Raw genomic sequence first — 15,641 nt, 5'->3', positions numbered from 1 at the left:
TTTGTTAATGGTTGCTTTCAAACAATGTGACTCAACCAATTTGAATCCCAAGGATATATATCAACTCATGACAAATAACATTTTCATTTTATGACGAAACTGCGTATATATGTGTGTGTGTGATCAGTATCTTGGTTTTGATCCATAGTCTCTATCTTGTACCAAGTTGTTGATCATCTTGACTAGAGGCACAGTTCCCTTGGCCATGATCTCAAGTCTAGACCTGTTGGAGGCGTGCGAGAAGAGTGACAGCCCGAAGAACAACAGCTCTGGAAGAAACAGTCTGGACGACAAGAATCCATGCCAATAATGAGGTTGCAGGTCGAAGAAAGCATCAAAGAACCTTCTTGTAGCATCTAAGTCAAGCTTCAGGAGAATATCCATTCCGAAACCGAAGAATTCCCTCTGTCTACGCCGTTCTATCGGCCACAAGTCTCCCCACACTTCAGCCGAGAGTTTGTCTCCTCTCAGTTGTGTCTTATCTGAACCGAGACTCCTAACAATGGCATTTGCAACTATTGGAGCTGCGGCTAGAGTCCTGGCCACCATGTAACCGGTTGAAGGGTGAACCATTCCGGCTGTACCACCAATCCCGACTACCCGTTGAGGCAAGATGGGCAATGGCCCACCCATCGGGATAACACAGTGCTCATCCTCCTCTACTCTCTTCACGGTAATGCCCAAATGCTTCAGCCTAGCAACCATTCTTTCTTGTATATCGTCGATACGCAATCCAGGTCTAGCAACCAGGGAAGTTTCCTCCAGAAATATATGGTTGGACGAAAAGGGCATCGCGTACAAGAAGGTAGGAAGCCTTCTGTTCCTCTCCTTGAGCTCGGAAGAGTTACCGAGATGGCTATCTCTCCAATCCATGAAAAGCATCTTGTCTACATCAAACGGGTGGCCATCGACCTCAGCCATGATCCCATAAGCCACTTGGTAACCCGGGTTATACGGCTTATCGTACTGAACGAGGCAACGGGAGAATCCCGTGGCATCGAGAATCACTTGAGCCTGAATCTTTACACCGTCACTGCAAAACAAAGTAGACCTAGACTCCTCATGAATGACATTAGTAACTTTAGATTGATGAAACTTCACTCCGTTCAATATGCATTTCTGCAACATTTTGGATTTCAGGAGTTTCCGGTTAACCCTCCCATAAGGCCGGCCTAGATCCTTCTTGACGTGATCGTCGATGTAGACTACGGCACCAGACCAGGTGGTGTCAAGGCAGTCAAGTAAGTCCATGTCCTCGAACTCATCCACCCAAACTCCATAGTTGTTGGGCCATATGAGCTTGGGAGATGGATCAATGGAACAAACCGAGAGGCCAGCCTCTGAAACCTGCTGAGCCACTGCTAGACCGGCCGGACCGCCACCGACCACGGCCAAGTCCACGACTTTACCCTTTGAAGGGTCATACAGAGGAAGCTCAAAGTCAAGATTCTCCTTCTTGGTTTCAGGAACAAGGTCCAAGAGTGCACTGCTGCTGCTGCTTCTACTCAAAGCATGAACAGCAAGACCAGTCTTAATTCCCCTCCTCTTATGGAAAAGCTTCAGCCTTGAAGAACTTAGGTTGCTGCTACAGCTACTGCTGCTCCACTTGTCGAGGCCATGAGACTGGGAAATGAAATCGAGCTTGTTGGGCGATCTCAACAGTGTATCCATGGGATCCTAAAAAGGTCAGTTCCCAAATCGGTAAAACACAGAGGTAGAGAGAGAAGATGAACTCAGAATCTGGAAAGGCTAATCCGAGACGATTTCAGACCAAAGGATTGCAAGACCTAACAAGAATTAGACAGAAGGGTTTTCATGGATTCCATATAAAAGGCACAAGCTTCAGCATTGAAACGAGACAATGAACACCCAAAAGAAAAGAAAAAACGAAGAAAAAAGAAAGTGAGTGCTTACCCAGAAGCAGAAGCTTCATGGAGATGAAGAAGAGTACTGTAATTTTGCCAAAGAGCAGAGCTCCAGACAAGAGGAAATGGGGAGAGGGAGAGGGTAATCCAATCGTGAGGGAGAGAAGAGGATATTTGGTGTGGGCAAAGGAGAGGAGAGGAGAGGAGAGAGAGAGAGAGGACACGACTCATGATTTTTGTGGTGTCTCCTTTCCGACAATCCCTAGTGGGTCCACGTCGCTGGTTTAGGCTAATAATGCCATTTCCATTTTAGATGGTGTTTATATTCCGAAGGAAAATAAGAAACTCCAGAAAGAAATGCAAAACTTTGTGGTGAATAAGTGGGGAAACATTTGTTTTTTTTTTTTTTTTTGGGGAAAATGACATCTTAGTCACTATATCACTATATAAGCTTTGTATCCAACTAGTGGTTTCAACATTTGTGCAAATTCAGGGTTTTTTTTTGTTTTGTCCTACTTCTTTGAAAATTATTCTGAATATTTTTGTTTTATCCATATCCTAAAGTGAAAAGAGAGAGATAATATAATCCCAAGGAGTGAACCAAAAATCCATTGGTTTTGGCATTGTTTCAAAGCTAAAAAAAGATGTAAACTTGCTTTGTTTGGTACCACTTTGTTTACAGAAACTGTAAAATATCCTTGAAATACAAGAAAAATTCATAACAAAGACTTCAAGAGCAAAAACTAAGGAACATAACACCTATTATTTTCGAAATCGAATTTTCAATTAAAAATTATATTCCTTACTTGTTTTATATAAAATTCAATTTTGAACCTATTTTTTTTATCGATACGTTCAATCTATTCATTTATTTCTATATTCAACTAGTTTGATACAAGTTCGATCTAAAAAGATTTGTATCGTTGCTATTAAATCAAATTCGATTTGATTTTTTGCTCAATTGAACCAAAAATAATCATCCCTAGAAATAACATCAAGCACTCGAAATTTACACCTAACCATTAAAGTCAATAACACAAATGAATGGAATTCTCGTCCCAAAATTTAGGTGGAATGGTTTGGTTTGGTGGAAAATCCACAAAATCAGCATCAAACAAAAGAGCATGAATTTAATCCCAAAGTGTCCACTGAAAGTGTGTCTTCTTGTGAGGCAAACCCTAAAAGGAGAAATGAACATTTTGTCAAAAAGAAAAACAAAAAAAAAAACACAGTTTATACGAAAAATAATAACTAATAAAGTCCTCATACTAAATAAGAACAACGTTAGTGACCCTATTATACACCCACCCAATAAGTCTTTAAAAAAAAAACAAGCGTGAAAGGTTCCAAAAGCTATGTTTGTAGATTCTTAGAATCTCTGTACACAAAAGCCCCCCTTCCTCCTACGTCGAGAGAGATGGAAAAAAAACCTGCAATAGTGTGAAGGTTGATGGTCATTGATGCCGGTGAACATGACGACGATTGATGATGATGATGAATGAACATGACAACAAGAAAAAACCGGCAAAGACGGACGAGAATGGAGCCGATGTGTGTATATCTCACCTGTCGTTGCTACTCATTCGCTTCCGAGGTTTTCATAACTGAAGCCTTCAGATATTGTCTCCAATCTCTTGTTGTCCCCTGCAAACACAGATACCACCACTATTATCAGCCTTCCATTTTTTTCCCCATCTCTCTGTCAGAAACTCGGGTTTCAGACCCGACCCGAGCTTCCCTATAAAACTCTACTCAGAGTATGTTTCTTAAATCTTTATAAATGGATTTCAAGATTGATTTTTACCTTGGTACTCTCCCCTTTCACTGGAGTCCAGAAAGTTCCCATTATCAGTCACAAGAAAGGGTGATCTATCATAGCTCTCCAGAATGTCTGAAATCAGAAAGCAACTTATGGTGTTAAAACTGAATTTGTGAGAATCTGGTTCCAAGAATTCATAAAGTTCTTCGACAACCAGTGGTTAAAACCCTTGCAAACAAATAACATGCATGTCTACTGCACATGTGTGCGTGTGTGTGATGAAGAGATGAGAGATGGACCTGAACTCTGGGAGAAATCAGCTGTCAGATCAGAAAGGCTGAAGTTCCGAGGAATTTGCCCTAAAAACCCGAAAGTAGAAGTGTCTGAATCGAGAAGTGGGTCGTTGAGAGGTTGGTTGTTGGATTCAGTACTGAAAGATGCAACAGAAGCATCTCCTACGGAAGAATGTGCTTCAAGGGTATTCCGATTTTCACCACCGTACATGTACTGACCACATGCCGAATAACCAGCCTCAGATTTTATCATTCCTCCATTCATTCCTTGCATCAGAGGCACGCTGGTTACCTGTGAGGAGATCATGTTTGGAGGAGGAGCATCAACTCTGCTAGAATGAGTTGATAAGTCCACAGAAGACGGGATATTCACGTTCAACAATGAGCCTCCATTGAGGAATGCATTGGTCAGACCAGAAGCCATTGGATTTCGCGCATTTTCTGACTTCATCGATTGATCCACGTGCTCTGATGCATAGCTTACGTGCTTTTGGTTCACTGTGAAGAGGATTCATGTCAGATTTTGCTCTATACCAACTCATAACCTCCAATTTTCTACCGGGAAGTGCGAAATCACGAGACTGTAGAACAGGGAGAGTTTCGAGACTTGAAAGCTGAAGCAGCATACCGAATCTACACCTCATGAATATCATACACTATACCTTCTGAAGGTTTGAGAACTAAATGACCGAACAAGAAGAGAAGTGACTCAATCTTGATCTCAAAAAAATGAAGCCCCGAAGAATGAACAGATTTACGAGCAAGTGAAATACAAATTAAAGAGACTCTACTTTTCCAAACAATTGTTACCTGATTGAATGTAAGAACCATTTGTAGTTTGAACAGGAGCAACTCCAGTTGGATGAAGCTGACGCATGAGCTGCACCTGCTGCTCAAGCAGCTTGTTGAATTCCATTATCTGGTGCTTCACCGTCAGCCTAAGATAATAAGCCTTGAAAAAATCCCGATTCTCTTCTTCAAGCTTCTGCCAAACTGTAAGTGTAAACCAAGCAAAAGTAAACCCAACAATGTTGGCATAAATATCTGTAATAAATTCTGCCATAAGACGTGTTCCCACCATCTCCAATCATCATTATGACACTTTGCCTCTCATTGACATTATGACCAACTATTATGCAATTATGCCATTGAACTGCTATTCAGTCTCTTGCGTATATTCGTTGTAAGAATTTTCTAACTGGCTTCTTTAACAGATTAGACCAAACTGTGATACTTCACAAAAAAAAAATGCAACAAAAACCAGGGGCTACCTAGTTCTGTAAAACCAGGCTCTATCTTAGCCTGCTCCAGTAGAGTGTCAACGACTTCTTTCTGGTTCATGTACAGTTGGAGACATCGTTCTATAAGGTTTTGGACCTGCAACGAAATGATAATGGTAAGCAGTCCAAAAGAGTAAGACTTTCTTCAGCTTAAGGTTATCTCAGAAATAAAGAAAGAAGAAAGTAGCAGAACAACACAATGCAAAAGAAGGAAAATAGAAAAAAGAAGAGAATATCTAATATTTTCTGAACAGACTCATCACAATAAAATGCCAAAGACTTTGGTTAAAGAACGTCTCGAGCTCTTCGTGGTAATTACATGTGTGCCCTATGTTCTAACACTTTTCATGAACACTCCTCCAGAGAAAAAATGGATATCCCCCATGCAACAACCATTCTAGAAAGACACCATATAAACTGTATACATATGCGTTATGAATGTACGATGAAAGTATGTTGAAACAAGAAAATGCAAACAAACATAACCAAGAAAATTATTAAGAAACAGAAATATCATTATATCCGGCTAGAAGAAAAGCTCAACATCCCTGACTCGAGAATCCTACCAACTGTATATCTTGACGCGATACCCTTCTCACCGGTCCACTTGACATGTCGATTAAAAGCTTATGAAACAGGTGTTAATCCTGTCAAAAAAAATAAGCAGTATCAGAATACATATCGTTTGAATAGCTAAGAGATATGTAGCAGATACATGAAGATCTCTAATGACTTCAGTAAAAAAAATCCAAAAATATCTATTTCCAGAAATATCTAACTCCTACTATCTTCATCAATCAGAACAGAATCCTACTTGTTCAGAAACAAGTTCGATATCAACTCCACTCCAAAGCATTCACAGAGGAGGAGTAATTTACCAAAAACTTGTCTCCAGAAGCCAATTCTTCCCAAATGAAAACGAAGAGATCTTCCGGCAGTTCAATCAGAATTGTTAGTCAATAAACAGAAGAAATTAAAAACTTGATTTGGAAAATTATGTATGCACTAAAATCCAAACAACGACTCGTTATTTCCATGGAAAAAGACATCAAAATCGCAAATTTCTTCCTCCGAAAGGAAATCACAGTTCCCTTGATCACCGACCACTAGTAAAGTACGAATTACCGAAAAAGAACATATATTTGCATTCGCCTAGCTTCTTCTTCAGTACAATAAGCAAAGAAAACACACAGAAACACATATTAGAGAACAGTCAGAGAAACCGAAGGGATTTGATCCCAAACATAAATTCACCAAACATGGGAAAGAGATCCGACCCCAAACCGTCCACGTTTTCCCCCCACAAAACCCTAAAACCTCGAATTGGTTCCGTCAACCGCATCAAATCCAATTCAAAACACACACACCGAACAAGAAGAACAAGACACGAACTGGATTAGGTTACAGAAAAGAAAGGATTAGGCAGTAACACGAGAGATTCGAGAACTAATCCATACCTTGATCGCGAATCCGAGAAACTGCCAGAGAAATCTTTGTGGGAAGAAAAAGATATCACTTTCCTACTAGGCCTTTATTTCCCCCTTTTAAAGAGATCGACTTTGATGATGATCGTAGGAGAGAATTCCTCTTGTCATTTTTTTTTAATTAAATTATTAAAGTCGGGGGCTCAGGGAATCTGCCACGTGGACAAGTAGGGAAAATACGTGGGTCCCATCAATTCGGATCGAGTGCGACCGACGTGGATGGATGGCTGTTTTGTTCCTCGCTTCCTTCGAGGTCAAAGTTAGTCAATGCCATAGCTCATGGTGTTTGATTCCTTTTTTTCCCACGTGGAAAGAGAAAAAATGTTTTGAAAACATTCAATATAATATCTATAATCATGTAAAATCTTCAATATTTCAGTGAAAATTGTTCTGAATATAATATTTCCTATCGAACTAAACCAAACCAAATATAATCTAATTTTTAAAAAATATTACATATGAATGCCCGATTTTATTATCAATTCATAATTAATATATAATTTTAAAATTTTCAGAAAAATTATACGAATTCTTTTCGATTCTTGACTAAAGTTGTAAATTCTACAAAAAAAATTCTAAAACAATTACACCAAGTTTTAAAGCACTCTTCAAACAAACAAAAAAGTATTATTTTAATTGTAGAGTAAAAATTTTACATTTTTTTCTCAAAATTTAAAATTTATTTATTAATATTGATAATAAATTTGTATGTTTAAGAATAAATAAATTTATATTTTTATGTAAAACTTTCTCTGTTTTAAGATAAATTTTACCCAAAAATCGATCTAATATAAATTTTATTACCTTTTTGCAAGTGAATCAACAATCATATTTTAAAATCTATATATATTAATAAAGGAGTTTAAAGAGATTTGGTGAAACCACCTAAGCATTCCATGTGGCCATTTTTTAAATTTTGATTGGTCATTTCAAAACTTTATGAGTTACATTATTTTGTTTAACTTTTATTGACATAGAATATGGTTTATTAATGTACTATTATATTATAATTTAAATAGAATACCCCACTACTTTCAAACAAAAACGGTAGTAAGAATATTTATTATCCAGCTAATAACCATAAAAATAGAATATGGCTTATAAATGTATTATTATAATTTAAATACAATATTTATTGCCCACTCCACTACTTACAAACAAAAACGGTAGTAAGAATATTTATTATTGGATAGACTATTCACTAATCTACTAATGGAAAAACGGTAGCTCTCTTTTTGTAATTAATTTCAATTTTAATTTATTGTATTTTTTTTTTATCATTTCTATATAATACATGAAGCAAACAGAGCTCGATATAAAAAAATGGCCTCATGTTCAAAACAGTGATAATTCTTTTAATTATTGTCAAACTAACGCTTCCTCCATCAGCAAGACAGAAGGCGAAGTGGGATGTACAGGAGGCGAAGCTGGATGTTCGAGAGTCCTCCAAAGACGAAGAACAAATTGTAAAGTTTGAAATTGTATTGACTTCTTGATACATGTGAGGTTTTTTTTTTTTTTGGTTTACGTGTGATTCGTATTACTGGTAAAAAAAGGTTCCTTTACATCTAGAAATGAAACCGTAATGAAATACACAAAAGCAAACGGGATTCCCGATGCAAAAGGGTAAAAATACGAAACAAACCTACAACGGACAGCAAGTCAAGGGGGTCTATCTAAACCATCAAGAAATACCAATCCTCATACAAATGCATGTGAGTTATATATTATCTTTGGTGGTTTAGAAATTTTTTTTTTCCTATGTATCATTTTAAAAGCTTCACATTGATTTGGGAGACATCCACATTTTATCATCTCTCTCTCAATATATATATATATATATATATATATATATATTAGAGAATATCGGTTTAGTATTAGATTTGGTGTTCGGTTTAGATTTGAGTTTGTATAAATATTTTGTATGAATAGTTTGGAATGAACAACACACGAAAAGTTTCCCACGTCTCTCTTTTGCCTCTTTATCCTTTCTTCCTGCCCTCCATACTGTAACTCTCTTTATTTTTTTTTGCAATTATTTCTAATTTCAATAGTTTTTATTGTTTTTATCAAAAGTTGTGTGCATGTGGGAGTGACTTAGTGAGGATTTCCAAGATTTTCTAATAATCTTGATTTTTAACGAAAATAATATGCAATGTATAACATTTGGATTCCAGGAGAATTCGAATATGGGTGGATATGTATCTTCACACAAAAACATGGTTAACAAGTTTTAGAAGAAGCAGAGGCGTGGAAGATCCGGAAAGAGCAGATCATACATATATATATATGCATGCATATATATATAAATATATATATATATATATGTATATATGCTTAGGTATGTATATTTATACAATTATTTTATGTATATGTGTGGATTATTTTTTGTTTATTATAAAATTTATTGATATGAATGTATAAAAATTATTATATATATTATGTAAAGTTAAAATTATAGTATTCAATCAATATATATATATATATATGTATATAAGAATATAAACATTATTACATTATTAGTATAATAATGATATTGTTTTATATATATACTAAATAATCTAGAATTTTTATGTGTTATATTAACAATGATAATAATCATAAGTTTGCATGAATAATTACCTCATATTTTGATATAAATAAATTCTTGAATTTACTAAATATTATAAAAAAATTCAAAAACTACAAAAAACAAAAACAATCGAAAAAAAGTTTAATATTTATTTATTTCGAAATTTTGATATAATTATATATTTTTTAGATTTCTCTTTGTAAAATTAATAGTAACTGTTAAAAATTTTAGAAAATATATGTTAAGATTTTAAAATAAATTCACAAATAATAAAGAGAGTTGAGGAATTTTGATAAATCTAATCATTTTTCATAAAATTCATTGTTAGTCTAAATAAAAAAATAAAGACAAAAAACCATTTTTGATTTTAATACAATTCAAATTTAAGTTAAACCATTATTCAAACCGAATAAAAAAATAGTTAACTCTTTTATGAAAATAAAAGACAAAAAAATATAAATAAAAACATAAACAAAATGTAAAATATATATTGGACATATACATTAATTGTCTGATATGATATATCGTCATTTGGTGGAATGTTCATTGATATTAAAAGGTTTAGGTTCTAAAATTTACAAAAAGTATAAGTTAAATATTAAACGTATTGGAAAGAAGATTGCTACTTTGAGGAAATACTAAAATTGAGATTTTATGGTCAAGCCGATGCATATTACATATATATATATATGTCCATAAACAAAATCTTAACTTAAAAATGGTAGGATAACTAATTCCTCGACTTGTAGTTTTTTATTAGAATCTCTAAACTTGCAACACAGTTCCGATTAAAATTTCCACCAACATTAACCATCATTTCTGTTAAATATTGTCTACATGATATTCCACGTCATAATAATTGCCACATCGTTAATCCCAGGATTAAATAACGCAAACAAATTAAATCGATAAATAAAACCGATTCCACGAACCGATTTATCAAAAAAGTTCATTAACTTGAATCTGTTTATCTTAGAAATTTTTTGGATTATTTAAATCTGTTAGACAACATAGGTTTGAATTTGATATAAAAGATTTGAATTTTTTTCAAGCGAATTTGAGTTATTTTCTGAGTTGTTACATTGTCTTTAATAATGAAATTGAAAATATATAGTTTAAAAATAAAAATTTTAAAAAATACAGACATTCTTTTCGCTCCACGTGTTGCAAACTCTGAAAAACAAATCAATGATGTCCATAAAGTATAACATAACAAATTATTTTAAAAAATATTGTTCAATCCCATAAACAAACAAAAAAAGAATAGTAGAAAAGAATGATTCATCTCTTGAGAAAATATATAAAAAAAAATAAGAGATATAGAAGAGATGTGATATTAAGTTACGAAATATAAATCAATTCCACTAAATGATATTGGTTTAAATTTATTTGTCATACATTTTTTGTTTTTAATCCAAAAGAGATAGAAGTCGAAGAATTACAAGTCAAATCTAGAGATGAAGTTGAAGAAGTCGAAGACCACAAAGATACAAGTCAAACCCAGGGATGAAGTCGAAGAAATCGAAAGTCGATGAAATCCTAGGAGAGATAGAAACCGAAGAAGAGACGAAATGGAAGAAGTCGACGGAGAGGGAAAATCGAATAAGAGATGTCGACGAAGAAGACGAAAGCAAAGAGGTTTAAGAAGAGGAATTAGGGTTCAATACGGAAGAAGGATTAGGATTTTATATATTTGGGAGAGAATTTTATGGTTTTTTATTTTTAAATGAACCATTAAATCTCGACTGTTTTAGCAATCTGATTTCATTTGCCGTTTATTTTTTTAACGTTTCTTTAATTCAAGAATGGCTATGGCAATTAATTTTGACATAAAATATGATATGGAATACCATGTAGGATAATATTTAATATAAATGACACTCAACGTTGATCAAACATTTAATTGGCTCTGTTTTACAAGTTCAAGCATTCTAATGACATGATTTGCAAGAATTTTTCCCTAGCCTACAAGGTAAGAAATTAGTTTTTCAACCATTTGCAAGTTGAGAAATTTTTATGTATCTATAAAATTTTGTTCTTTTTCATTTTTTTTGACATGACAGTATTAAATAACAAGATGTAGAATATGATTGTCTAAATCATATATATATGTATGTATATATATATGTATGTTTAAATATTTGTATATATATCTGTATAAATATGTATCGTATATATGTATATATAAATATGTATATGTGTATATACGTATACGTATATGAATATACGTATTAATTGACTTTCTCTGCCGTGAATGTTTTATCTCTTGTAACATTGCATTAATCATAATTTTGAAGTGAATAAGAATTAAAATATTTTTATGGTCCACTTGACCATTGGATTTGATGCCAAAAGAGTCAAATTGGATAACTAATATTATCATTACCATTTTGCATTAAATTAAATTATTACCACCAAATGCATGAAATATATGATTCAATTTTAATAGATATTAAGATGAGAAATTTTATAAAAAATATTGCTACACCATAATGTGATATTTAATTTTTTAAATTAGTTTATAAACAAATTAATAATATAAATATTACTCCATTTCACACCATATATATATAATACGAAATAAATCTAAAAAACAATAACATATATAATACAAAATTCACAATAAATTAACAACAATATATATACCTAATAATATCTTTTTTCTGACTGTTTTTTATGTAATGTTTGAATTTTTTTTATAATATATAGTAAATTTATAAAATAAATTTATATTGAAATATGAGATGATTTATATATAAAACAATATTATTATTATAGTGATAATATAATGATATTTATATTCTTTTATTTATTCATTTCTTTAATGATTGAATATGTTTTCCGTCCGGGAGAATCTGTTTTTTGTTCGGGAGAACTGTTTTTTATCCGGTTGAAAAACAGTTTTTTCGGATAAAAAATAGTTCTCCCGGACGAAAATGGGTGTTAGATGAAAAACATGTTTCATAGATGAAAAAACAGTTCTCCCGGATAACACAGTTTCCAAAAAACAATTACTTTTTTATGCTACATATTTTTCGGAGCACTAAATGACAATACTGAATTTAGATAATAAAGTAAGGATTTTGTCAAAAATTTATATAAACCTATAGTTTGCAAAGGAAGAAAAAAAAATATAGATTTCCAATGTGACATATATGACACAACAGCATAAATTTTCACATTAGTTTTCAACCGAATTTGAAGTTTGAGAATTTTTAAGAGTTTTCACCTTACATAATATATAAAATATTTTTTAATACATTCATATCAATAATATTTTATAATCAAATAAAAAATAACTCGCACATCACGCATAAAAAAATCGAGATTTAAGACACTCGTAACAAATTGTTTACATCGAACTTATATAACGTGTAGACAACGGCACTATATTTTTATACAACTTTATATTTTTTAATATTCATTCTATAAATAATATAATGATGATTTACAATAATTAAATTACATAGATATATTTTTGGATGAATGTAACAAATAATCTTTATAAGTTTTTATTATATTAATGTCAACAAATGATACAATTCAAAAAAAATTTAACCCGGGCAGCGGACGGGTCCTCATCTAGTAATCACAATAAAAGAGAACACCCTTTTTTTTTCCGAAAGGACATTAAAGAAAAAGAAAACCCATTTCAATAAAAGTCGCCAATAAAAATCAAGAATTTATTTATTTTATTTTATGGGTTCTTCAAAGCCACATTCACTCCATGCAGAATACAGTCTAAAGGCATGGAAAGAGTTCATGAAGAAAACACTACTTAGTCATGCTTCTTTCCCCTGGGGATTCTGCTGAAGAAACCGGAGTCAAGTCTCTTGTAATGATTCTGAAATCTCCCGAGAAGATTATACGCGAACCCGTCCACTTCATCTTCATATCTCTCATACATCACTGGCAATGTATGAGCCGCCACAAAGCCTTCATCCATTCATGCACATTGAAGTTTAAAAAACCTTATCAGATTGGCTAAAAACTGACATGGATTCTGCAAGTTTGTGTTTGTAATCTCCTTTGTGACGGAGAGTATGATCGTATCAAAGCATATGGTGTCGAGAAAGATGAACTGAACTCACCGACGTATAAAACAGTCAGAAAATTGCACCAGCTCCCTATGATTGCGGCTGCCCACAATCCACCAAAGGCCTGAAAAGATGATTACTACTGATTGTTAATGCAGCAGCATTTCAAGACATTCGGGTTATGGAGTCGTCAGAAACAGAGGAACCCTCGAGCGATTTCTTGAGAGAGGAACTTTCGACGTGTTATAAGGCCAACCCAATGCTTAAAGGGTCAAGATTTCTCAATGGTTTAGTCCTTTATTGTGAGCTCAACCATGATTCTTGAGTTATGGTTTTATACAACATACATGTTCTTCAGACTCTTCCTTGTGGTGGTTCTTAATGGAAAGGATAACGGTTTACTTGTCCCTTTTTAAAAATAACAAGAGATGGAGAGGAAGAAATGAAAACTCGATGCCTCGGAGAAGAAAATATCATGAGATGTGTGATTAAAGTGGAGGAATTTGAATACTTCTTATACCTGAAAGCATCCAGGAAGGAAAAAAAATGAGGTTGGGGGAACAAAATTTCACGTACCATAAGGAATTGCTTCAAGTTCCCTCTGCAAGCTACGCCCTGAAGAAATGTCAAACCACGGTTGACCTCGGTTCCAATAGTCATGCCAAGATTCACAAAGAACTCCTCTGGGAGAACAAGCCGAGGCACTTTAGACGATGAGCTGTTTCCAACGTCAAAATCAATCTCAGTGATCTTAAACATTGTCTGAATTCAGATGAAACCAAACCAAGAATGACAAGACCAAACAGAAGAAAACAATGCCTGAATTCAGATGAAACCAGACCAAGAGTGGCAAGATGAAACAGGAGAAAACAATAGAGTGGCATATCGAGTTACCGGTTCAGAAACCCCGAGGCATTGCACCAGATAAACTGAGCAACCATACCGAGCATGAGGGCGAAACATACGAGAGTCAGAAAATGGAAATTGATCCATTCGAAGAGCACCCAGACAGCAGTTGCTCCGATGAGGACACTCACTGAAATCTTCTTGTTCCTCCACAACAGTACATCAGCAGCTGAAGAATTTCGAGGTTTAAGGCATTAGAGCAATCTTGAGGATAGGAGAACGAAATGAAAAACCATCATACATAGATACATATATAAAGGTGTTTATCTAAATCATGATTACATATTCCACCCCCTAAGACATGATGGATCGGTTCCTGACGACCGAACAGCCGGTTCAATCGAGAAGAGACTGTTGCTTCCTGTTCGAAAAAGGATCCATTGTTGTTCTTCTTCTGAACGCTCTCGGCTATGGTTTCCACCAAATCATTCAGAACATTCTCCACCGTGCTCTTCTCAGGCATAATTCTACAACTGATTCACACAAGAACAGAATAAAGAGTAGAATCTCTTAATAAACGTAATTGCCAAACATGAACCTGAAAGGTAATAGAAACTCAAAATCTTCTGGAGAATCGAGCAAGATAACAATCAGATCAGGAATCAAATGGACACAAGCCTCAAACATGATTATTTCCACAAGTGAAACCATAAAAATCGAATCTTTTTTTTTTCAAGAGACACAGGACGAGATTCTTGGAAACCAGAGAGTCATCCAAAGATGAACTACCTACCTAACTCATGCTTAACCCAAAACCTAAATCCATCCAAGTACTCAAATTTTCGACCATAACACATGATTTATGCAATCCTGTTTGAAACCCAGATCTTATCTTTGGGAAAGAAATAAGAGAAACCCAGACTTCAAACAAAAAAGAAATACTATAAATTTAGGAGATATAAGGCAACAAGTGAAAGATCATGGAAACAGAACAGAAACTGATGCCAGCAAAGGAGAAGGAGATGAAGAAATACAAAAACCTGAGGAAGTTGAAGGAATTTTTGGCTGTGAATTTCACCGATATGGACGTTTGAGGAGCAGGAAAAAAAAATAAAGGGAGCAGCTTTTCTGAAAAAAAAAAATCTGGGCTTTTTAATTTATTATTTATTTGTTTATTTATTAGGAACATGAAGGAAATCAACAGGATTGGTTGGTTTGAAATTTGGATGGTTCAGACTTGAGTGTGGGGTTTATCTTTCCCACGTGCTTACGCAAATGGTTTCGGTCTACATGTTTGTTAACTTTATTTATATATCTTAATTAAAGAAATTAAATCTATTAACAAAAAAAATCCAAGGTGTAATTGCGAAGCGGATTATGTCATTCAATTAAAGTTTGAAATTTTCATTAGAATAAAAGTTAAATTTTTTCTTTTATAGAATTGTGTACAAAAAACCATTTTTTTAAATAATTATTTTTCTAACCAATAAAAATAATTATTTTTA

At 33.8% G+C, this 15,641-nt stretch overlaps 3 protein-coding genes across 7 annotated transcripts; all 3 read right to left on the bottom strand.

The window, feature by feature from the left end:
- Positions 1-31: 31 nt before the first annotated feature.
- Positions 32-2,070, bottom strand: LOC104823211 (lycopene beta cyclase, chloroplastic-like). 2 transcript variants are annotated; one of them, XM_010554665.2, is made up of 2 exons: positions 1,915-2,070; positions 32-1,787 (listed from the first exon to the last, which is right to left on the bottom strand). In XM_010554665.2, exon 2 carries the CDS (start codon positions 1,669-1,671, stop codon positions 124-126), a length of 1,548 nt encoding a protein of 515 aa, XP_010552967.1. In that variant the 5' UTR covers positions 1,672-1,787; positions 1,915-2,070; the 3' UTR covers positions 32-123. The 2 variants fall into 2 exon arrangements, with proteins under 2 accessions (XP_010552967.1, XP_010552968.1); XM_010554666.2 differs by having other exon boundaries at positions 32-1,677.
- Positions 2,071-2,864: 794 nt separating this feature from the next.
- On the bottom strand, positions 2,865-6,755 carry LOC104823210. 3 transcript variants are annotated; one of them, XM_010554664.1, is made up of 9 exons: positions 6,655-6,755; positions 5,764-5,844; positions 5,189-5,294; positions 4,728-4,910; positions 4,210-4,415; positions 3,924-4,131; positions 3,670-3,756; positions 3,432-3,509; positions 2,865-3,295 (listed from the first exon to the last, which is right to left on the bottom strand). In XM_010554664.1, the coding sequence occupies exons 2-8, from the start codon at positions 5,809-5,811 to the stop codon at positions 3,445-3,447; spliced, it is 903 nt and encodes a 300-aa protein (XP_010552966.1). In that variant the 5' UTR covers positions 5,812-5,844; positions 6,655-6,755; the 3' UTR covers positions 2,865-3,295; positions 3,432-3,444. The 3 variants fall into 3 exon arrangements, with proteins under 3 accessions (XP_010552966.1, XP_010552965.1, XP_010552964.1); XM_010554663.2 differs by adding an exon at positions 6,076-6,125 and having other exon boundaries at positions 3,924-4,415; positions 6,655-6,741; XM_010554662.1 differs by having other exon boundaries at positions 3,924-4,415.
- A 6,128-nt stretch (positions 6,756-12,883) lies between these two features.
- On the bottom strand, positions 12,884-15,286 carry LOC104823208 (reticulon-like protein B8). Of its 2 annotated transcripts, none has more exons than XM_010554660.1 (6): positions 15,177-15,286; positions 14,479-14,669; positions 14,185-14,365; positions 13,867-14,008; positions 13,345-13,414; positions 12,884-13,189 (listed from the first exon to the last, which is right to left on the bottom strand). In XM_010554660.1, exons 2-6 carry the CDS (start codon positions 14,657-14,659, stop codon positions 13,032-13,034), a joined length of 732 nt encoding a protein of 243 aa, XP_010552962.1. In that variant the 5' UTR covers positions 14,660-14,669; positions 15,177-15,286; the 3' UTR covers positions 12,884-13,031. The 2 variants fall into 2 exon arrangements, with proteins under 2 accessions (XP_010552962.1, XP_010552963.1); XM_010554661.2 differs by lacking the exon at positions 15,177-15,286 and adding an exon at positions 14,930-15,154.
- Positions 15,287-15,641: the final 355 nt, after the last annotated feature.

The sequence above is a fragment of the Tarenaya hassleriana genome, unplaced genomic scaffold, assembly GCF_000463585.1.
Source record: "Tarenaya hassleriana unplaced genomic scaffold, ASM46358v1 Cleome4, whole genome shotgun sequence".
Taxonomy (NCBI): Eukaryota; Viridiplantae; Streptophyta; class Magnoliopsida; order Brassicales; family Cleomaceae; genus Tarenaya; species Tarenaya hassleriana.
The sequence above is the reverse complement of the archived record's forward strand: the minus strand, read 5'-3'. Positions and strand labels throughout refer to the sequence as shown.